Source organism: Trichosurus vulpecula, chromosome 8, assembly GCF_011100635.1.
Source record: "Trichosurus vulpecula isolate mTriVul1 chromosome 8, mTriVul1.pri, whole genome shotgun sequence".
NCBI classification, from domain to species: domain Eukaryota; kingdom Metazoa; phylum Chordata; class Mammalia; order Diprotodontia; family Phalangeridae; genus Trichosurus; species Trichosurus vulpecula.
This window is the reverse complement of record NC_050580.1, coordinates 190,006,632-190,029,993: the sequence shown is the minus strand read 5'-3', so window position 1 is coordinate 190,029,993 and position 23,362 is coordinate 190,006,632. Positions and strand designations below refer to the sequence as shown.

Here is a 23,362-nt window from a genome sequence, read left to right as displayed (position 1 = left end):
CAACTTCGCATTTCACTATCATAAACAAAATCAACTGTTGGCTAGTTTTAATTATTACTTGTGGCTACCAGTCACCTTGGTGAGCTTGTCTAAGCATTATAATAGAAAGTACTTTAGAAAAGAAGATATTTCAATAAAAGTTATGTTGCTATAAAAATGTAGTCTAGAAATGGAAGTATCAAATTTCATACTTGTCCCCTAGGCTACCAGGACTTTTCATAATTTTTGCCATTTTAGTAATACTCATTTTGGGAATTTAGCTTAGAATTTTGAAAATCCTTACATAAAAAGAAATGCAGAATATAAGTAGTTGAGAGAATCATTCTTAATTATAACAGATTTGCATAATATAAAAATTTAAAGTTGTCATTTAACTAAGCTAGGAACTTCTCTTAGGAATAGGCTTATAACCAGAAAATGGAGTTGACCATGTCTTCCATGATTCCTGACTGGTGGTAGAAATTGTGTTGTACTGGGTCAGCAGTGAATTCCTCACTCAAATCGTGCCGAGTCAGCCGGTTTTTAATTTGTTATCTTCTCAAGAGTGCATTCACTGACTTTATCACTGAGAAGAATGGCTCCCTTGCCTAGTGTGATCAAGATCTGGAAATTTGCTGCATCAGCATGTTAAGGTTAGCCTGCTATTTGATTGGTGGGACTTAGATCTGATCTTACAGCAAAGATGTCAGTTTCCTATTAGGCTAGTTTACTGGAGGCTTAGGAGCAACCCTACCTAGGGAGCAAGCCTTTGCATTTTATTTATTTTTTTAAAATAAAGATGAAGAGAAGTTCCCTTCTTTCACAAAAGAACCTTTCTTAATCCCTTCTAAAGTCTTAACTGTAAAAATCCTGCTTTATCAACGAGGAACTGGAAAGAAGCTCTTTTGACATCCCCCTCTCCCCTCAAGTTCTTCTTCCTCAATGGGAGAAGTAACTGGGCACTACAGAGTATGGACTGTGTTAAAGGAGAGCAGTTGTGTACAATTTTTCCCCCTCTGTATTTTCAATGATTAACCCCAGTGCCTTGGGCATAGTAGGTGTATAATAAATGCTTGTTGAACTGAATTGACTTCTAACCCTCAGTCTATCTAGGAAAAAATAGATGGGTAGGAAGGAAATCGTGTTTTATTATCTGAATGATAGCTAATATATTCTTTTACTTTTAATAACCTTTTAAAATAGGAATTCTGAAGTATTTTTATTTTATGAGTATTTGTTTTAGTGGGATTTTATGTATCTTAAAGAATATGTGTTCTTCCTCCAATGATATCTCTATTTTTCTGCCAATTCAAATGAATGTTTCATTGAAAATTTCTTCATCCCAAGTACATATTCCATGTTTTCCAGTATTTTACTTTGCTTTGGGATTACACTAGACATTTTAATGGAGAGTATCTATTTTTAACTTTAGGGATACCCACATTCTTTTCCGTTCTTCTTCAAAAGGGCATACTATAGCCATAATGTACTAGAAAAATCATTACTCTCTTATTTAGGAGAAATGGATGAATGCTCTAAGAGGCACATACTCTTTGAAAAAAGTTCTTTAAAAACTTATTTTTTTAATTCTATCTATTATCTCTCATTTTTATTTTATTTATCTATATTATCTACTATCTATCTATATTATCTAATATTTTATTTTATCTGTTGTCTCCATATCCTTAGGTAGTGGGGCTGCCCCATCTCGCCATACTCTTCTCCCTAAGCTCCTTGAAGCTTAAGGGTTTCTTCATCCTTGTGTTCTACAAAGTACCTTGTACATACATAGTGGACACTTAACAAATAATGAGTGAGATATAAGTGGCAATTAACCTAAGAAACTTCTGTTTGCACAAGACAACTGAAGTCTATTTGTTGTAACTAATGGTGGTAGTGAGCTAAACTGCTTCATTCAGAACAATCTCTCCCATAGTGAAGTCATTTTAAGCCATATAGCCTCAGAACTCTACCTAATTTCCAATTCCTAGAAACCAATGCTTTTAGTTTTTTTCTACCTCCAAATTCATTTGGAATAAAATAATGTTCTAAGAAACACTGAAAATGTCTATTCATTCATACACGAACAATTAAATAAAGGCCTGTAAAGAGAACTAGAGTAAGGCCCCCGACAAATTGATTGGAGCTCCTGTAAATCTACATGAATAAGTGGTACATGGGATGGGAGGACCTGGAAGGGTTTCAATCTGTATTTTTTCAGGGATTAGTTACACGGATGACATCACAGATCCATAAAAGTGTAGACGTGCCCCAGGAGAGAGCCAAAGATTAATAAGATGAAATCCCTTCCCTCAGAGAGCTTATAGTCAATTGACTTGGGATAGAAAGACCCAAATGAATCAGTTTCTCCCTACCCTCTATGAGCTAAGGTTATATTGAGATAGACAATATGTTCACATGATAAAGGAAACAGCACTTGATTTATGCTTTAAAGCAAACTGGGGATTCTAAGTTAAAAGGAAATGGTGCATTCCAGGCTACAATACAGAGACAGAGAAAAGGATTGTGAGCAAAATGCTCTGAGAGTTTCTCATATACAGCCAGGTTCTATGAGTGATGGCGAAGAGGTGGGCCACTAGATTGCAAATTCTCTTACTAAACTATAAATTTGTTGAGTACAGGGACCAATTTCACTTCCATATGCCTGCCAGCTCATAGCAGGTATTTAGTAATCTATTTGCTAAATTTGTGCTTCCTGCCCTAAAGAAGCTTATAATTTAATCAAGTAGGAGGAACCATTAAAGTAGATTACCAACATTATAGCAAGACAAAATAGAAGCAAGTGAACAATGTATTTCTGACTGTACTCGTAAGTTCTTGGGGAATGTAAAATGTAAGATGGGAGATGATGGAAGCCTTCTATGGTCCCATCTTCCTGGCCTTCAAAGAAGTTTAAATTTTAAATTGGTAGAAAGCAGTGCAGGCCAGAGGAAAGAGAGTCCTTTCATGAAAGGAAAATATTTTAATATATTACATATTTTAATGAATCTGGAATATTTTATTTTTTGTTTCATGCTTTAATTAATATTTTAAAAGTCATGATATTCTATGGAACAGTTTGTTTTCTTCACTGTATCCTTTCAGTACGGAGTTTCAGTTAACTACATGGGGCACATTGGTCCCTGTTCTCATTTTGTACATTGCCATTAAGAAAGGTAAGCTTTTCAGATTCTTGGAAGGAAAAGAGTGGAGCACCATAACCTCAGTATTAAAGAATTTATCCACTCCATGGCCTGCCTTTCTTAGAAACACATACTGTAGGGAATTCTCACAGGTAATTCATTCACCTAAAATTTTTGGAAACTATTGAGAAAAAAACCCTGGAATGTCTTTAAATTCAGCTTCTAGCTTTATTTTTTGTCTTTTTTTAGCAAGCCATCTTTGCTCTCTACTATGGTTTGGCTCCTATGATTCATTATGGCATGGAGATGACCCTGGGTTATCAAAGATTAAGCCAGTGGAGCTTAAAAACTTCCAGCAGGGCCTACCAAGCTGGAAAAGCTTTAAAGATGAGTCTAGCAGTTTGTCTGGTGTCATCTCATCCAGGGACCAGCCTAGCTCCCACCAGCTTACCTAGTCTGGAGGGTCTCATCAACAAAACATAGGCCACTAGCTCATGATTTATTTATTTATTTATTTTTAGCACAAGTCATAAAAGTGTTTACTGAAGTATACAGAGATTTCAGTCTCTGGCAGTGTGGGGAGTTTTTCATGCTGATGAAACTCCAGATCTTTTGAAGTAATAAATGAATACATCTTCATGTGGAGAGGGGAATAATATACTCAAAATCAACTCCTGAATACAAGGCTTTTTAGGTCATGCTAATAATGGATCAACTTAAGTTGTCCTATTATTCTCATTAAGTATTCACAGCATGCATTTCCTTTAGCGATATTAGATATATGTTATTGCTCCATGTTAAGTGTAATATCATTTATTTTGCATGGAACACATTTGTTTACTAGCAACCTATAATACTGAATTTGTTTTAAACATTTAAATAAATAGAAGGCCTTAAATGAACTGTTGCTACATTTTATGATGCTAATACTTCATTTTGTAAGCTTCTTTAACAAACAAGATCTGAGTTCTATTTGGAAATTCAGTGGTCCAGGGACATACTTTGAAAAATGTGCAAAAGTATTTTTTAAGAAAAAAAGATACACTTATTCAACATTTTGCAGTTCCCCCAAAACTGGTTGAACTTTGATCATATATATCAGTTTTATATAGATAAGAGTACTCAGATTATCCATAAGTAAGGAAAATTAGGCTTCTCAAAATGGGATTTTGAAAAAGGGATGATAGACCTTCTAGTTATGGTAGTAATCACCATCATAATACAGATGGCTATCATTTTTCTTTAAAGAGGAGAGTATTTAACTGCATTGTCTAACAATGACATCTATTATAAGTCGTACTTCATTAAAGCATGCCATTGTTTTCATTTTGCAATAATTGAGAGTAGGAAATTTTCCAGCTATCTTTTTTATTTTTTATTTAGAAAGAAATTGGCTTAATCTAGAAAAGGTAACTTCAAATATAATATATAATTTCACAAAGAAATGCAATTTTCAGAATTCAAAACCATTATATGTGCGTTTATATGTATATACATGTAAATATATATTCTGGATATATATTCTATATATCCTGTTTGGGGGCTTAGGAGGCAAGTATTGAAACTATGATACATTATTTAAACATGAAGAGAAGATTTTTAGGTATAGGATGAACTTTTTTGTCTTCTCTAATATGTGTTATTTTTAATATCTCCTATAATATCTAAATTGCTATTCATGCATACTAATGAAGACAGAATAAAGACTAAGACCTTAAGATTTAAAGCCAACACCTAAAAATAAAACTATAAATATTCTTGGCATATTCTTGAAAAGCATAGGTTGATAGAAGAAAAATATTCACCATAATATAATTTAATATGAAATGCTAAGGATATGCTTTGTGGAAATGGTCTTTCAAAGGAATTCCTTCTAGCAAAAAATGAAGGCCATTCCTTTCCTTTAGTGACTTGTTGATTCAGAGATGGTAGTCCGTTACTATAACTAAAACATTTTAAATATGCTAAAAATAGTATATGTTAGTTAAATATGGATACTTTTTAAAAATCCCAGTTATACTGCAACAGAAGGACATTTTGTGTGACAATATTTTGCATGATTAAAAATTTAAACAGAATAACAGCTATTTATATTTATGCTTACATGAAAGTAATTACTAAAGCAGACAAAATACTTAGAGCATAATTTAATAATGTTTTCCTCCAGCATAGGTGCCAAAAATTGTTATTTGCATAATTTTCACAATTTGTGCTGAAATATATCTAAGTGAAACCAGGAAGAAGGCTGTCCTAAACCACATTATTTTTTCTTGTGAATGTGTGGAAAAGAGAGGAATAAATCATCATAACACATTTATGTATCACTCCTAAAAATCATGACCCAACTGTTTTACTATGAAGTGAAAGAGACACTTTGATCTCTATCCCTACCCTCTTTCAGTCAGTCAGTAGTCAGCAAGTATTTATTAAGCACTTATTATGGGCCAGGCACTATATCACTATATACTAAATGCTAGGGAGATGAAGAAAGGCAAAATATTTCCTGCCCTCAAGAAGCTCACATTGCAATGGGGAAGATAATACGTAAATAACTAGATACCTACAAAGTATATTATTCAATTCTACTCCTCCCAAAGACAAAGTTCCTAATTATGTATTTACTGGTTCAAAAGTTAACATTTCCTATTCTGATAGAGGCTTTCTAGATATCTTAATAATTTGATCATTGTGATCTTCTATTGATGAATCAATCTCTCTCTCTCTCTCTCTCTCTCTCTCTCTCTCTCTCTCTCTCTCTCTCTCTCTCTCCCTGATTCTTTGTATATTGGAAGAGTACAGAAAGAGTGATGATAGTATTTGGCCCATTTCTAGGATGACTTCTATGTTTGGGGCTGAAAGATTGTGAACTCTGTGTTAGCTGAAATTCCACACTGGGGAGGAGAACAGAACATTAAAAAAGCATTAGCTTTAGGTAGTATAGTACAAGTCGAGTTGAATTTGAGAGCTGGGACTTAAGTGGACATTTGTCCCTGCTTTCCTCACTAATAAAACCTGAGTGTTAACTGTGGATAAGGGCATTTGAGAGATCACTAAAAATGAATCATTAGAGTTCCCAGAAGAACTTTATTATGATGTACTGTGAATAACTTTAGAATATACTATGTACTTTTTATATGTGCTCATCAAATTCATTCCAGGTAAGTGGGTAACAAGTACATTCTTTCACTTTCCTTTGCCAGGGAGAAAGCAATTTGGTGAGAACTATCATGGCAAAAGAATGGAAGTTTCTACTGCCTTTCATCTGTATACTCCAGAGGATGCTATGGGGAGCTTAGGCAAATAGGGACTCTTGGTTTTTTGGAATCTTTTGAAATTTGCAATTGAAATATTAGACAGTTTTAAAATTTCAAAACAGAATAACCAAAGTAAATGAAAAACAGGCTGCAAGACAAAATGCAGTTCTCTGTGGGGTTTAGAAAATCTTGGCAGCTAGGCTTTAAGCTCTCTGGTAGCTTCTAAGTGGCAAGTTCAGAGGACTGGCTTGGTCCTTGACCAGTACGAGGATGTTTCTATTCAACTGTTAACAGAATTCAACATGATATGGAAAATACAGGCGTGCAAAACTATATTACTATACTAACTTTGCCAGATGAAGCCTAAAACACAGCCACATTTACATATCTGTCCATCTGTCTGTTTTTACACTTTATATTTCCAACCAGTGGGTAAAGTGGTTTTAATCCAAGCTGCAGTCTGATTTTTTTTCCTCCTGCTTTTCCATTATCTCATATATAGATGTATATTCTTTTTATGAGCGAGCTATTTGTCTCTAGACACACATTTACTCGCATTTGGCCAGTTTTTAGGTATTCTTTTAGAGGTAATCTCATCTCTGTGGACATGGCCGGGTTTTTAAACAGGATTGTAGGCAGCCAAGTTGTCCGTGGATCATCCTTGTAAATTAGCAGATTGTTACCAATCTCAATGTTGCTGAAATCCCTAATCTCAGGTCAGTGTGAAGCTTGCAGTGGTTACAATCCTGTTGCCTGATTTCAGTGTGAATGGAAGTGCTTTCTGTCACAAACATGTGGTCTCTTCAGTGGAGAGCCTCTGTAAATCCTGTGTAAATAGAGGGAGGGTAACAAAGAATGAGCCCCCGCAGCTCAGAGCATTTGGAGCCATTTGGGGGCTGAATTTGCTAAATGCCGCTTATAGCAGTTGAAAAGTTGAAGAGAAAGGAGCAGAAAACCCTTCTTTTTTTCTCCCTCTTTGGGTTCATACCCTGGGGGGGGAGGGTGTTCGGGGCCAGAGGAGCCTGAGGTAAGCCTATGAAGACGGGTTTTTTCAGTGCTCTTTTGAGTGTGAAAAAGGTGGCCTGGGTCACTGTCCTCTCTTTAATGTCGGGAAAACCCACACAGTTAGTAAATGTTGCATGTAAACGAAAGCATTTCCTCTCTTCGGCTGCACTCCATGGTAGTGGGCCATGAACTAGTCACTTGAAAATCACAGCCAAAATTTCACTTTAACGTGTCCAGACAGTTAGGCACAGCAGGACAGTAAAAGAGATCAGTAATTAGCAGGTTTCACTGCTGTGTCCCTCACCCCCACTTCTTTCCCCCTCCTCTTCCTCCCTTCTCTCCACCTCTCTATACTGACAGTAGTGGGCTTTTCTTCTCTTCCACCTGATGTAAAAAAAAAAAAAAGTTAAATAGAAAATGTAGAAAAGATTGCTTTGCTGATGATACTTGGAAGGTACGCCACACTATTCTGAAACAGAGCTAAGCAAACACTTAAGGCGTTGTTATTTCTTTTTTTAAATATCTAACTCTTGTTTGAAACTCTAATAAGGTTTGTCATTGAGTTCCCAAAATTAGCCCCCAGAATGAAGTCCCTGACAATCATACACAGAAAAGCATCTTTTGACTTTCTGTGTATTTTAATCCTGTTTTCAAAGTACAGTACTGTGAAAAGAAAAGCATAGATGATGATAGAAAATGAGTTCATAAAGTACCATGCATTGTGTTCCTAGAGTCACATTATATCCTTTTCTCTCTCTTCTCAGCAAAGCTTACCAGTACTTTACATGAATCTTACTTTAGGGATCATCCTCTCTGTTTCCTACACTAGAATAGAGATGATTTGAGAACAGAGCCATATAGGCAAAGTGTATCTAATGCCCTTTACTTTTTCATAGTAGGGAAAACCTCTCTCTAAGGGCAAAGGCACATATTTTCCTCAAGTAAAACCTGTTTACCTGGGCATGGTGAGACTGCGTGCATAGGAATGGGAATTATGGAGGGGGAAGCATAAGGCCAATCAAGTGAAGTATGGCAGACAGAGTTGGTTACCAAGGTCATGAGACTCCTTCACTGGAGGCGCCTGTGAGAGAGTGATAGATTCTTATGCATTTGAAATGTCTAGTTCCAAACCTGTGCCATGGTAGGGGAATAAAGTAGGCAAACTTTAATTATATCATATAGCATGAAAGACTCAAGGGTTTGACAAACTCTTATTTATCAAAAAAATACTTCATTCCTTCCTTTTCCTCCTCTCCCTCATAATCTGGGATTTGGTGAACCTAGTGCCAGGTTATTCTAAGATGACCCTGGCTCAAAAGATATATCTGACTATATTATGGTAAATTCTTATCATTCTTATGGGCCTATAACCTACTATCCCTTTAGGTTACAATCAGGTTCATGCAAAGCCTGCTGCAGGCTTTGGGGGCATAACATAGGGATTTTGGCCAATCAGCCATTTACCTCTGAGGCATCTGAGAAGCACATAGTTAAGGAGGTAATGACTGGAGCAAGGTTCCTTTCTTTTCTCTTTCTTCACTAACTGATTGTGAGATGGGATGGTCTGGATGTTAACCCAGATGACTGGTATAGAAAAGGGAGGCTTGTGTTTAACTGACATACATACATACATACATACATACACATATATTATAGTTACAAACCTACGAATTCAGTTCTGCAATCTATAAATGCTATTCTTTGGAAAACTGGGTGCAAGATGGTGACAAATTATGGTGAGGGAGATGAGGGCTAGAAACTATCTTTAAACCTACTACAAAATTGTGTGTGTGTGTGTGTGTGTGTGTGTGTGTGTGTGTGTGTGTGTATTGCTCCAAGTACTACCTTCTGGGCCAGCACATCCAATCTCTTTTTACTAAGCTAGCCCTTCCAATATTTGAAGATTACTCCCATGTTATCCATCAGTCTCTTTCATTCCAGGCTAAGATTTTCTTTTCCTCAGTTTCCACATCTATAGAATGAGAGGGCATTGGACTACATAATTTCCAAATTCCTTTCCAGTTCTAATATTCTATTATTTTAGTTGGAGAGCAATGGGAAGACATATCTATCTATCTATATCTATCTACATACATATATATAGATATAGATATATAGATTATATATATATACACATAGAGAGAGAGAGAGAGAGAGAGAGAGAGAGAGAGAGAATAAGCAAGTATATTCTATTCCACTAACCATTTATTGGGGAAGACACGAAGCTAGGTGTTGGGGATATGAAAATAAACAGGTTATGGTCCCTGACCTTAAGAAGCTTAAAGTCTGGCAGAGGAGGTAAGACATGTAGACAAATTATGAATAATAAATATTAGTATAATTAAGAATAATAAATATTAGTATAATTAAGAATAATAAATATTAGTATACTGTAACTTCACTGGAGACATCCAACCAAATGCTATGAGAGATTAAAAAAGATTGAGCTTGTGTCCAGAAGGGAACAGTTGGAGGAGGGTGCTAGATTTATATGAGGTAGTACTTACACTAAAATTCAGAGAAAGGGAAACATTTCAGAAGGCCAAGACTCAATGTAATTTTGATTCAACAAAGATAGAGATAGGTATGTGATGTGTGATTTCATTGGTGTTGGGAACTCCCACATGTGGAAACTCCCTCTAGCAATGCACATAGTCACCTTCTCCACAATTTATATTCTTGGTGAATTGCCTGGATCTACTAAAAGGTTATTTGTGAGTTGTTCAGAAAGCCAGTAGGTGTTAGAGGCAGGATTTGAACCCAGGTCTTCCTAGCTTTGAATTGGATTCTGTGTCTACTATATCACACTGCCTTTCAAGTCAACAAGCATTTATTAAATGCCTACTGTGCACACACAAAAAGGATTAAATGTTTTTTAAATGAATAAATAAGAGATATGGAAACAAAGAAGAACTTGGCAAGTAATTGAGTTTGAGAGGTGAAAGGGAAGAGTGAAATTGGTGAACAACTGAAAGGTTCAATTGGGCTAAAATGTAAAATTCATGAAGAGAAATAGTCATATATTTGTTGTTTGTCCTAAAGAGGAATTAGCTTATTCTGGTGGCCAACAAAGTGATATACATAAGAGAATAATTATTACAAAAGAATTGTCTTCATGAACAGGGAATGTATCATTTTAACTCATTTTATGTATATGTTGAGTGCATATTAATTTTTAGTTGTCTCTTCAGTCTCTGAAGATCAGTCTGATCTTGGCCAAGCCAGCTGAACAGGATAAGCGATAAATGTGGGCCCAGGCTATCCTAGGTCCCAAGTATTCTTGGCATAATTAGTACTTTTTAAAATTAGCCCAAGGTCTTAGGGCATAGAATTTCAGGTAGAAATTCACTCAATTGGTTCAAGAGTACTTTAGGCCAACTATATAAGTCAGATCTAACAAAAAATCTTGGAATTGCCCCCAAATAATTGCTATGTGTTAACGGCTACATGCCAAAGCAGTCACCCCTGGAACTTTACCAGCCCCTGAGAGTTGAGATCAAATGAGATAATGTCTATCGAAATGATTTTAAAACTATAAAGTGACATGTAGTACATTTCTAAGTTGATGATAATAATGGTGTGAGTTAGTGATATTACAAGAACACCCCACCAGGAGACTGAGGAAGGCAACTAGTTGTGTGGTATTGTACAATTCACTTTCTTGCTCTGGACCTCAAAGCATCACAGACTCTCAAAGTGGGAAGGAACCTCAGAGGCCATTGAGGCCAACCAGGACCCATATACACTAGTTATCTAGCATTTGCTCAAAGATCTCCAATCAGGGGAGCCCTAGGCACTTCACTTTATGATAGCTCTAACTATTAGGAGGTTTTTCCTTAATTTGCCCCTTCACCACTTGCCACTTCTACCCATTTTGCTCCTCGTACTACCTTCTGGGGCCAACACATCCAATCTCTTTTTACTAAGCTAGCCCTTCAAATATTTGAAGATTGCTCCCATGTCATCCATGAGTCTCTTTTATTCCAGGCTAAACCTTTCTTTTCCTCAGTTTCCACATCTGTAGAATGAAAGGGCATTGGACTTCATAATTTTCAAATTCCCTTCCAATCGTAATATTCTGTCATTTTAGTTGGAGAGTAATGGGAAGAGCTTATGCTTTGTCACTGGCTTTGTCATGTAGGTGTTTAATAAGTTTGTTGAACTGAATTGAGGTTTCGCCTGTTGAAATGTTTAGTATGTCCTTGCGTCCACCATTACTCTGTTGTCAAATCAAGCAGTAATTTTCATTCCTAAACTGTGCTTAACTCTTAGAGTAAATGGAATGAGAAGTCATGCCATTGAAGGGAAAGTGTAATCAGATGCCCAAGGTCACAGTCTACTTAAAGGCCATCCATCCATAGATGTTGATTGTAGTTTTCCATCCCGTGCTGTGTTCCTTTACTAAATACCTCTTTTAAGTGTTTTGGGCAAAAAAAAAAAATCTAGATAATGCCACTTAGTTTAATGTTTGGTCAAACTTTCAGGAGAGAATGACAGGTGAATCTTAATTCAGTTCTTCATGAGCAGTGGTGGTACTAAGTGGTCCATGGGTAAGTCACTACCTAAGGCTATTAGCAAAGCCAGGATTAAGGGGACAAAAATGGTAATAACTGAGACATATAACACTTGGTGGCTTACTGGGCATTTTACATTCAGTTAACACACTTTGAACCTCAAAGCAGGTTAAGTGCTGCAAGTATTATACCAGCTTTATAGATGAGGAAATTGAGGCCCTGGTTCTATGACTAGTAAGCATGGCAGAGGTGGGAGTGGAGGCCAATTCTTCCTGACACCAAGTCCATCCTCTCGGTCGTGTTGCCCCTCAGTAGTGCAAGTTAGGCAAATGCCGAGGATAGAATATGGAACATTTTCTATAAATTCACATTTTTAAATGTTGTTTTGATGTTTGAGGGTGGGTTCATCCTACCCACTGAAAACTCAAATTCTTTATGAAATAGGCCTTTATTCTGTGATAAGTCACACATGTTACAGTTATGGCTCAAAGTCTTGGGTGGATAGTCATGCCAAACAGGGGTACAATTTTCAGACACATTGTAGGGAACATACAGACCTTATCCTTGCTCCAGCTCTGGTTAGATCCTTAAAGAGGCATGGTATTCTGGGATGTGCGTACGTAGTTAGAGGTGTGCTGGAGCCAGCAGCAATGGGCTCATCAGAACTGATTTTTAAATTTGCCATGTGAAAATTTATAGCTCAGAAATTGACAAATGTTACTAATAAGGGTTCGATTTGTTGTTTGTTGATTGTCTAAACTTAAGAGAGTAATGGAGAAAATGTTGATAATTTAGAGTCACTTAAAAGTGTGTCATGGGTTCATGTGTTTTCCTGGAGAGCCAATTGTGAAACATTCAGCAGCATACCTGGGTAGTTTGCCCACTCACTTTAACCTATAAAATAAAAGGTGGAAACATTCTGAGGGAAGGTTCCCCTGCTCCTCATGCACCTGACAGCAGAGTAATCAAGTCCACAAGCCCAGAGTCTCCAAGATGGAGGTATAGTTAGTAGAGGAGACAAGTACTGGAGTTGACTCTTTTCTCCGATCCCTACGTGGACCCCAAAACACCTCTATTCACAACCCCAGGACTATGCAAATATTTTTTTCTTCATGTTTGAGTCTTTCAGAAAATACCTGGAGATCACCCAGGTAGACACATGATTATTCTATTTCAGGGTCACAATTATGTCGCAGATTAAATAGTTTCTTAGGGAAGAAATTTTTAGTGTCTTTAGAAAAATACCTCTTCATTGGGAGGGTGCAGAAGTATCACTGAGGTTCACTAGTTTAACCGATTCTCTTAAAATCTAGCCATTATTTCATTGTGGGGTTATGAGGGAGTCTGGATTCCATTGGTATAAGGAACTCCCAAGGAGGAAGCTCAGCAACTGTTTCGTATAATAGTTTGAAATCACAGTCTGGGTCCATTATTTCTTAAAATTCAGTACTGGGCTCTGGCATGATATGCTTAAATGCTTGATTATTACTTAGATAACATGGGCTATTTTCTTAATTGAAGTAGCTCTTTTTTCCCCCTCCAGTTTGATGTAAATATCAAAAGAATCACCTACATTCTTTCTTTATCTAAATACAGTGAAACATAATAGTTTGAAGGTGTAGCCTCTACTTTGCCTTTAAGCAAGATAGAAGGCATTTAGGAAGTATTCTCTCTCATTTTTAAGGCCGTAGATTGAATGGAAAAGGCAAACTCAGTCTTTAGTTGAAGTTCCTTCTAGGAGGCCTTAGCCTTTTAAAGTAAGGATCACTCAAAATCTATCTCTAAGAGCCAAATGAGTTTTAAAGGATATTCTGATGATTTCTACTCAAACATATACATACACACCATATGTGCTTAAAGAGAAACACATACACACAGGCATTGTTTACAGACTGTGTTTTTATATTTAGAAGACATTAAATGAAAAGATATACTACCCACATATTATGTGCAAGGTCTATTTACATACCCACATATATTTTTACATAAAGAGACAAAGATATCTTTATCTACGATAAGATAGACAGACAGACAGACTGACTTCAAACTTGCACTTTCAGTATGGGTTTTTTTTCCCCATCTCAGGGTACTGCTTTTCAGAATTGCCTCAGGCTACAGTAGAGCACCTCAGATCCCCAAGGCCCATTGCCTGGCTCCTAATAGCCACTCTCCATCTGTGTCACATGAACAGCTGATGAGATAGCTCCAGTGTCTGTATTTTGGAGAGCGCATCCACCCAGGTTAAAATGCTAGGGTTGCCAAGGAGCAGTCAGAAGCCATTAGTGTTTGTGAGAATTTGCCTTGCAGCAGTTCCTTGGCATAGGGGAAAGTGTGTATGTGGTGCATGTGTGTGTGTGTGTGAGTGTGTGTGTGTGTGCAAGCAAGGGGCATGTGTGTGCATGGATGTTCAGAGAGGAGAGACTGAGGAAGGGGATTCTCTCTATCCAGCGTTCTCAAAAGTTGTGAATTATATGGTTTCTGGTACTTTGATTAGGTCTTCTGACTGTTTCCTACTTGCTTTGAATCTTTTCCCCCACCTCTTTCTTTCTTGCTTTTTTTTCTTTTTCTTTCTTTTTTTTTCTTTTTCTTTTTCTTTTCCTTTTTTTTTGATCATTAACAGAAGGCAAAGAAAAAGAGAACAGCAACTTAGGGGTCATGCTCTAGTGTTTGGGCAGATGGAAGGGAGCCGCTTTGCCTTGGGGCAGGGTGGTTGTAATGAAGTGGCCTGTCAGTCTGCAAATAGTGAGGGTCATCTCTTCCAAGTGATGGAGGGTATCACATTGCAGTGAAAATGGAAATGTCAATAAAATTAATCTGCCAGCTCTTTGCTGTGGTTTTTGTGCTTCTCTGGTCAAAGAAGGTTGAGGTTTTTTTGGTGGAGAATGAAAGAAACAGGTATGGGGGGAGCCCCATGAAGCAGAAATCAAAGTTGGGAAGCCAGTGGCCTCCATGGAGCACGAATGTATCTGCTTTAGTCCTACTGAAGAGCGAGGAGAGACTCTAGGAATTAGCCAATGGATCTGTAGCATTCCTCAGGAAGCTATGGAGCGTCTAGCTCAGGCTACAGTGAGCACAGAGTTTATTGTTTTAGGCTTTCTTGGACAAGGTTTTTACTTAGCATGGGATTTATGGCATTTACTGCTAATGAATGTCTATTCTTAAATTACAAAAACCACCGTCTCAGCGCAATTCCCAGATGTCCTTCCAGGACCTCGGCTTCTTAAACACCAGCAGGGAGCATAAACTCTCCACTTCTCTGTTTTCCTCTTTCGTGTGGCTCCAGGCTAATGATGTGCAAGGAAAACACAGCCATCTATAAAGTCTCAGTGCTGTCCCAGTATTCTTCATTTATTTTGCATTTGATTATGCCACAAGTCGGATCTTGTTTCTTTCCTTTTTTAAAAGTTATTAGTTCAAATATTAATGTAGGGATATGGCATATATTGCTGCACTTGATTGATGCCTTCCCCAAAACAGGAAGACGTGCTCGTATGAATTTTAAGAAAGTAGGGGTCCTGCAATGCCTTGCCAGAAGAGTTTTTCAGATACATAATTTAGATGCCCTCCAGGCAGGCTTTCAAGGCATTTTTGCTGGAGGGCAAGAAAAAATAACTATGACTGTTAAAAGTAAATGATTTTTGCTAATGCACAATTAATGCCAGAGAAAAGCATAGAAGAGAGAGATGTTGATAGAAACTTCTGATTAAGTGAGCGCCCTGCCTTGATGTGCATCTTTTTTATTTAATGATAATGATCACTGATGCAGAGTGGGAGAAGTTTTCATGTCATGCAAATGCAAATGCAGGGTCATATCAGAAGTGTGTGAGTGTGTGTGTGTGTGTGTGTGTGTGTGTGTGTTCACACAGGCGTGCGCTTGGGAGGTGACAGTTCTGGGAGGGGCTGAGCTGGCAGTGTGTTATGTGCAATGAACAGTGACACAGTTACTGTCACCTATGCAGACAGCCTAGAATATATAGACTACAGAACATTTAACTTGATTACCCTACAGTATGTGTTCACTATGGATGGGGGGGATGCATTTATACTGAATGGGTTTTCTTATGGCAGGTTTTCCCACATTGGATTCCATAATTGACAAAGAGCTACTGCGCTGTGTCAAGCACACAATTATAATTGAATTAATGATATGTGTAAGTGTGAGACACACAAAATTAGCATTTGGAGAGGCCTGGCTTAATTTTTTTTTTTTACATATTTGTATCTGCAATTATACATAATGAGAGAGTATATACGAGCTTAGTGGATTTGATACAAGTTTAGCTTAGCCCATCATTAGCAACACCTTGTTGTTTCTTTTTTTCTTTTTCTTTTCTTTTTTTTTCTTTTGTCTTTTTTTCTTTCCTTTTTTTTTCCTTTTTTTTTTTTTTTTTTTTTTTTTTTGCTTAATACATTTCCTTTCCTTTCTTTCTAGGGGATGGTTTAGACAACAGTGTAGCTTCACCTGGTACAGGTGATGATGATGACCCAGACAAGGACAAAAAACGTCAGAAGAAAAGGGGCATCTTCCCTAAAGTAGCAACAAATATCATGAGAGCATGGCTCTTCCAGCATCTCACAGTAAGTGAAGATGGGGAACAAAAACAATGATTTTACCATGTCCAATGATATCTACTCTTAGAGATTTATTTTCCTAGAAAGGTAATAGGACTTAGTTCATCTGTATGCTTTCCCAAGGCGTTTCTTTCTGTCTCGTCGAATCTTACAAGTTATGTGTACGGAAATGCTATACCAATCCATGGATACCACTGTAGAGGGTAGCTGTTTTTCTCTGGGGTTCCAACAATGAGTGCCGCTCAAGATTATCCTTTAAGGATAGGATCCTAAGCAGTGACTTTGTGTGTGGTTACAATCTACCTCAGTAGGTGCGTGCACATCCTCTGAAAATGTACCTAAGTGGAAAGGTTGTGAAGACCATTGTTTAGTTCTGGAACCCGTAAAGATGGTTGAGGTTTTGGACTGTGAAGGAAAGCACTCCGTCTTGGAAGGGGAGCAATGCCCTCCCTGCCATTTGTGTATACCAGTGTACAAGTTCAGGTGCTGAATTGCAGAATCATTTTGCAAACTTGCCAGGTGTTCATGTGACACATGCAAAAGGCTTGTACGTTCTCGTAATGCTCTGCTCTCATAATGTACTATAAGGTGGAGATTAAAGATTTGTTGTTGTTGTTGTCTGTCTGAGACCATTATCTTAAAAGCTAGTCTTCTTCACTTTCGGGATAAAGGGATAAAATATGTGCAATACTTGTAGTGACATTCGCCTGTTTGCAATTGGTTTATGTGTTGGTATACTGGTGACTATTACAACATGATTTGCGTATCATAATATACTTTTTTCAGAGAGGCCATCATATCTTTTGTAGTTTACCATTCACATGGAAATGCTAGAAATGGGTGCAATTTTTTTTATTGATTTTTTTTGTTATAAGATTGTTTTTTTACCCATCCTATTTGAGCTAATGATGAGAATAAATGGCGTAGTATATTGAAAGGAGAAGATTTTCTCTGACTATCTAACTGGTGTGTTGCCATGCTGAATGACATTAGCTACAGTGTCATGGTTCCAGGACAAGGTTCCACTTTGATTCAGGGTGGTGACTGCTGATCTGCTACTCTGCCAAAGCCACAGAGGGCAAGGGGGCAGGCAGGATGGTTATAAGGAAGTGAGAGTGATAGATCCACATTCCTAAATCAGCCATTTTGATGTAAGGACATTAGTAGCAAACTAAGGTGTATTGATCTGGCCTGTGGTGTCAGGATTAGCTAGAAGAACCAATGTCTCTGCTCGAGTAGTAGGTATCCTTGCCTTGCAGCTATGGCCATTTCAAAGGTCAGGGCCCTGTACTGGCTTGGCTCAGAGGAATTAGACAGAACATGCAGTCTCTGGGCTGATTACTTAACCAAAGACAAAATAATGAGTCCTAAGCAAATACTGACTAATTGAAAGGGCTGTAAATCCATTACATATTGGTCAGGGATAATCAGGAGTATTTAATCACTTTTATCTATTCAGGAGCACTGAAGCTGTAACAGCAAAGCCCTGAACCTCGCCATGTGCTTATTATTCTCATCATTATCAAAATTACTTCACAGCTGTTCTTTGCTACATCACCTCAGCTGGAGATTTACTAACCTGTAAAATGTTTTTAATTTGGAAGTCGAGGGAGGGTGAGGGCAGGAGTTTTGCTTTTTCTTTTTTTTTCTTCCCCCCAGTAGTGGATTTGGTTAGAGAAACAACCAGAAGAGACAGGGAAAAAATATAGATTGTAAAGCCATCTATTTTCTTCAACTCACACCCACCTGTTTATGTGTTTTCAGTGGAACTGTTCTCATCAGACTTATCTGCTATTTTGCATTTTACCTAACTGTTGATAGTGGTAAAGAGGTTTCAATAAATTCTTGCCAAAGGGAGATCTTCATGTCTTTCCCTCCTTTTATCATCTCCATTCCCATCAAGGAATCATACAAGTTTAGAGCTAGAAGGGATAGGAAACAATGAACATATATTTTGCTGGGCACAAAGCCAAAGATATCCAGTTCTTGCCCTCAAGGAGCTGACATTCTATTATTGGAGGAGATATCTGGTATGTATGTATATGCAAAATAGCATATACAGTATATATATGTAAATATAAGTTGGGGGAGGGGAAAGCACTAGAAACTGAAGGGATCAAGAGAGGCATCATATAGAATGTGATGTGAGCTGAGCATCGAAGGAAACTGGGAAACTAAGGAACTGAGGGAACTGAGCCAAAGGAAGAAAGAGCACATTTCAGGCAAAAGACAGTGCCTTTCGCACAAGGGTGATGGCCATGAGAAGGCATGGAGGTTAGACTAAGATGGTCACTAAGATCTCTTTTGGTTCTAGATCATAATGATGACATAGACCAAGCCATTTGTAAATAAGGGAACTGAGACCTGTAGAAGTGGAGTGACTTGCCCCAAATTGCTTAGCGAGTTAGTGATAGAAGGGCAACAAGAAATCTCCTTGAACCCCACTTCGCTGTGATTTCCAATATACTTTCCTCCACCCCCATATCAAAATCATCTACATCAAAGAAGCAGCCCTTGAAGTAGCTAAATTGCCCTGAAGGGAATATTTGTATTCACACATACATGTGCACACACAGACTACATATATGTACATATCCATGCATGTATATATTCTATAGACTATATCTCATAATATGAAGACATAAGGACCCAGCCTGCCCTTGACTTGGTTCTGCATCATTTCCCCTTCTAGGGTGGTGACAATGAACTACCACAGACAATATGTGTTTTCAGGGCTAGCCTTTGGACTGGGACTTACTAAAAAACTGTAGTTACTCTACGAACCATTTACTTACCATTCTCTATGTGTTTGTGCTAGGTGCTATATGGTAGGGGGAGGGGTCCTTATAAAAGAAAAATAAGATACAGTCCCTGCCCCGAAGATAGTCTAATTTAAATGCATCCGGGGATTTATTCAGAAACTACTTCTCCACCAAAAAGACTTTCAAAGGATTCCAACCCTTGGGATGAGGGATGCTGATGGTGATAACTGACATGTGTAAATCACTTCAAAGTTTGAAACATGGTTTACCTCATGACAGTCCTATGAAATAGCTAATTTAGGTGTCATGACTCCCATTGGACAGATGTGGAAGCTGAGGATCTTTGTAGTCACATAGCTAACAAGCATCAGAAATAAGATTTAGATTCTAGGCTTTCTCATTCCAAATATAGCACTCCAGGCCACTATGCCATGCTGACTATAAACTGGGCCTAATAAATAATTTAACAATTACTTATTAAGGACTTGTTTTATGGAAGCCACCATACTAGATATTAGGGATATAATAATAAAAAAAAATGATAGAGTCCCTGTCTCCCAGCATCCTCTCCAGCAGATGGTCCCTTTATCATTCCCTCTCTCCCTGCCTGCTGGCAGTATCTCTTCTGCATACACACATACATACAAACACACACACATACACACACATGCATGCATGCCCGCATGTACTCGCACTCATATCTCCCCCTTCCTTAAAAAAAGAACACCTTTATTTGATCCATCTTTTCCTATTCCATATTTTTCCTTCCTTTTGTAGCTAAATTCCTTAAGAAGGCCATCTACAATATGTGCCTCTACTTCTTTCTTCTCACTCTCTTCTTAACTCTCCAGTCTGGCTCCTGACCTCATTATTCAACCAAAGGGGCTCTCTCCAAAGTTAATAGTGATCTAATATAATATCTAATGGACTTTTCTCAGTCCTCATCCTTCTTGAGCTCTCCACCCCATTATGACACTGTCCATCAGCCTCTTCTCTGTTACTTTCTTCTCTCTAGGTTTGCAGGACACCACTCTCTCCTGGTTTTCCTCTGCCCATCTGACCACTCCTCCTCAATCTCCTTTGCTGGATCTTCATGCAGTTCATACTTGCTAACCATTGATGTCCCACAGGGCTCTCCTGGGCCCTCTTCTCTTCTTCCTCTATACTATTTCACTTGGTGATTTCATTAGCTCCCAAGGATTCATTATCATCTCTATGCTGATGATTCTCAAATCTACTTATTCAGTCCTAACCTCTGTGCTGACCTTCAAGGACTTACTGCCTAGAGAACATCTAAAACTGGATGACCTGTAGACATCTTAAATTTAATATGACAAAACTAAACTCATTATGTTCCCTACCCCCACCCCCACCCCCACCCCCAATTTGCCTGTTACTGTTAAGGGCACCACATCCTCTCAGTTACGCAGACTCAGAGGTTAGGTGTCATTCTGGATTCCTCACTGATTCTCATCCCCATATCCAATTTGTTGCCAAGGATTGTTAATTTTACCTTTGTGATATTTATTGCACATGACCTCTGAAACTGCCACCATCCTGGTGTAGGCCCTCATAACCTCATGCCTTGACCATTGTACTAACCCTACTCGACTGGACCATCAGAGTGATCTTCCTGAATTAGCACAGGTCTGACCATGTTGCCCCCCTCCAGTTACTCCCTATCACTTACAGAATCAATTATAAAATCCTGCTTGGCATTCAAAGCCTTTGATAACCTTTCCCCCCTCTTCTCCATGCACATTTCTTTCTTGTTACTCCTTACACCCATACACCTCCACTGTTATCCAGTGACTCTGGTCTCCAATTCCCAACTATGGATATTTTCACTAGCTTTCCCCTACGCCTGGAATTCTGTCCCTCCGCATCTCCACCTCCTGGCTTGCTTCAAGTCCCAGCTAAAATCCCACTTTTCCGATCCTTAATAATTCTAATGTCTTCCCTCTGTTTATTATTTCTTATTTATCCTGTATGTAGCTTGTCTGCTATAGTCATTTGCATGATTGTGAGCTCCTTAGTTTCCCCAATGTTTAGCACAATGCAAAGCATGTAATAGGCTCTTTATAAACATTTGCTGACTAACTAAAAGGAGACAAATGGCATATATCCAAATAAATATTATTCAGGGTAGAATATGATGGGGACACAGGAGAAATCTGAGCAAGATGCTTTAGGAAAATTTGAAGGAGGAGACTCGGTCCCTTTCAGCGCAGGGTTTCAGCAAAAATGTTATGAAGAAGATGGTATCTGAGATCAGCTTTGAAGGACAAAAGGGATATTTTTTTTAAAATGGAAATGAGAGGAGAGTGTGTTCTAGATATGGAGAATGGTGTCTATATGTGTATGATTATGGGAGAATGTAGGAATAGGAGGTCGAGGAATAGCTGATGCTGGACCTTGGCACTCATCCGTATCCTTAGATAAACTGTTTAAGCCTTCTGAGTCTCAATCGACATGAGATGTTCAATCGTTTTTCAGTCGTGTCCAATTCTTGGCAGCTCCACTTAGGGTTTTCTTGGCAAAAATACTGTAATGGTTTGCCATTGCCTTCTCCAGCTCATTTTACAAATGAGGAAACTGAGGCAAACAGGGTGAAGTGACTTGCCTGGGGTCACAAAGCTGGTAAGTGTCTGAGGCCAGATTTGAACTCATGATGATGAGTCTTTCTGATTCCAGGCCCAGCACTCTGTCTCCCAGCTGGGTTGGGCATTTTCTAAAATTCTATGATAATGTACTCAAGAATAGGGAGAGACTGGTTAGTCCCTCTCATTATTCCTTAATCTTTCTATTTTTCTCTTTTTCTCTTTCCTTCAACAAATGTTTTATTTCTCTCCTTATGGCATTCCTTTATGACTTTCTGACTTTACTATTTTCTCCCATTTGCTTTGCCATCTTCATTTCTGCTACCCCTCCCCTGCCCCTTTGCCCTGCACAGATCCTACCCTTAACTTCTAGAAGAAAGTCCCTCAAGCTTTTGTTTTAGACATTCCATTCCCTCTTCCTCCCCAGCTTCACTCTGCAGTACAAAGTTGACTAGCTTTGATGAAGGCTAGTTCTGCTAAACTTTTCCCTTCCCATCTTTGATGAGCTGCCATGTGCTGAAAGATTTATTTGTAGCTTTTAGAGATATAGACCCTAACTAGTATGGTTTGAATTCAGAGTTAATTTATTAAATGTAATAACAGGAATAATGAAGCTTTTGAAAATAGGCCCATTATTTTTTCTCCTTTTCACCTTTCACCCTTCAATGTTCCTTCTACCATACAGAGATATAACATATTATTGATACATATCTTTGGATATTATGTGTGTGTGTATAGATATAAATTACTTCATATAATTTGTTTAAAAGTAACTGTTTCAAAATATATTTCTTCATTCTTAGTCTCTTTAGTATTATTTCAAACTAGTTTATTCCCCTTTTGTGCTATATGACCTGTTCTTGTATTACAATAATCCCTGATGTACCCTTTTTTCTTTCTTTTTTTAAAAAGAAACTAATTGAATTATCTCATTATTTTAATTTGTTAAGCAAATGTATTTTACATCTCAGGATGTGTTCTTAAGAAGGAGACTGCTAAGGCTTTGCCCCCTGAATGGGCCATTGGCCCATTTTGACATTCATGCATTCATTAACTGGGAGAACATAAAAGAACTCTGGTTGTATTTTTTTTTCCAAACACCCAACCAGCATGGAACAACTTTTTCCATAAACCGCAGGGGTCTCTCTACATATGTTCTCAACTGCAAGCCATTGTCACCTATTCTGAATACCTCAAAAGGCAAAAAGAAAAAAGAAAAAGAAACCCCAAAATCCCACCTCAACAAAGGCCAACTGTAGCAAGTGTTAGGTTTTAGTCTCAATCTGACAAAAATCACTAACCTCTGATTTTCCTGGAAGAAGGAGTTGCGCTACAACTTAAGCTATTTGAATAACAAAATTCCTGAGCGCTACCAAATTTGGTTAAGAAGATAATAAACTTATTTGTTGTTCCCTTCTATCAGAAAAAAAACATCAAATATAAAGTGGCTATTTTGAAAAATGAAGTCATTATACTCAAGGAATTAGGAATTCCCTCATTTCAAGTTAGGCTATTAGGGAGGCACTTGATCTC

General features: G+C 37.9%; 1 protein-coding gene across 9 annotated transcripts in view; it reads left to right on the top strand.

Annotated features, from left to right (window-relative positions):
* Positions 1-23,362, top strand: part of MEIS2 (Meis homeobox 2) — a 227,559-nt gene that overhangs the window by 52,513 nt on the left and 151,684 nt on the right. For all 9 annotated transcript variants that reach the window (XM_036735843.1, XM_036735845.1, XM_036735841.1 and 6 more), the window contains one exon: positions 16,328-16,473. In XM_036735843.1, the coding sequence (XP_036591738.1) occupies positions 16,328-16,473 (146 nt within the window). The remainder of the gene's footprint in view (positions 1-16,327; positions 16,474-23,362) is intronic.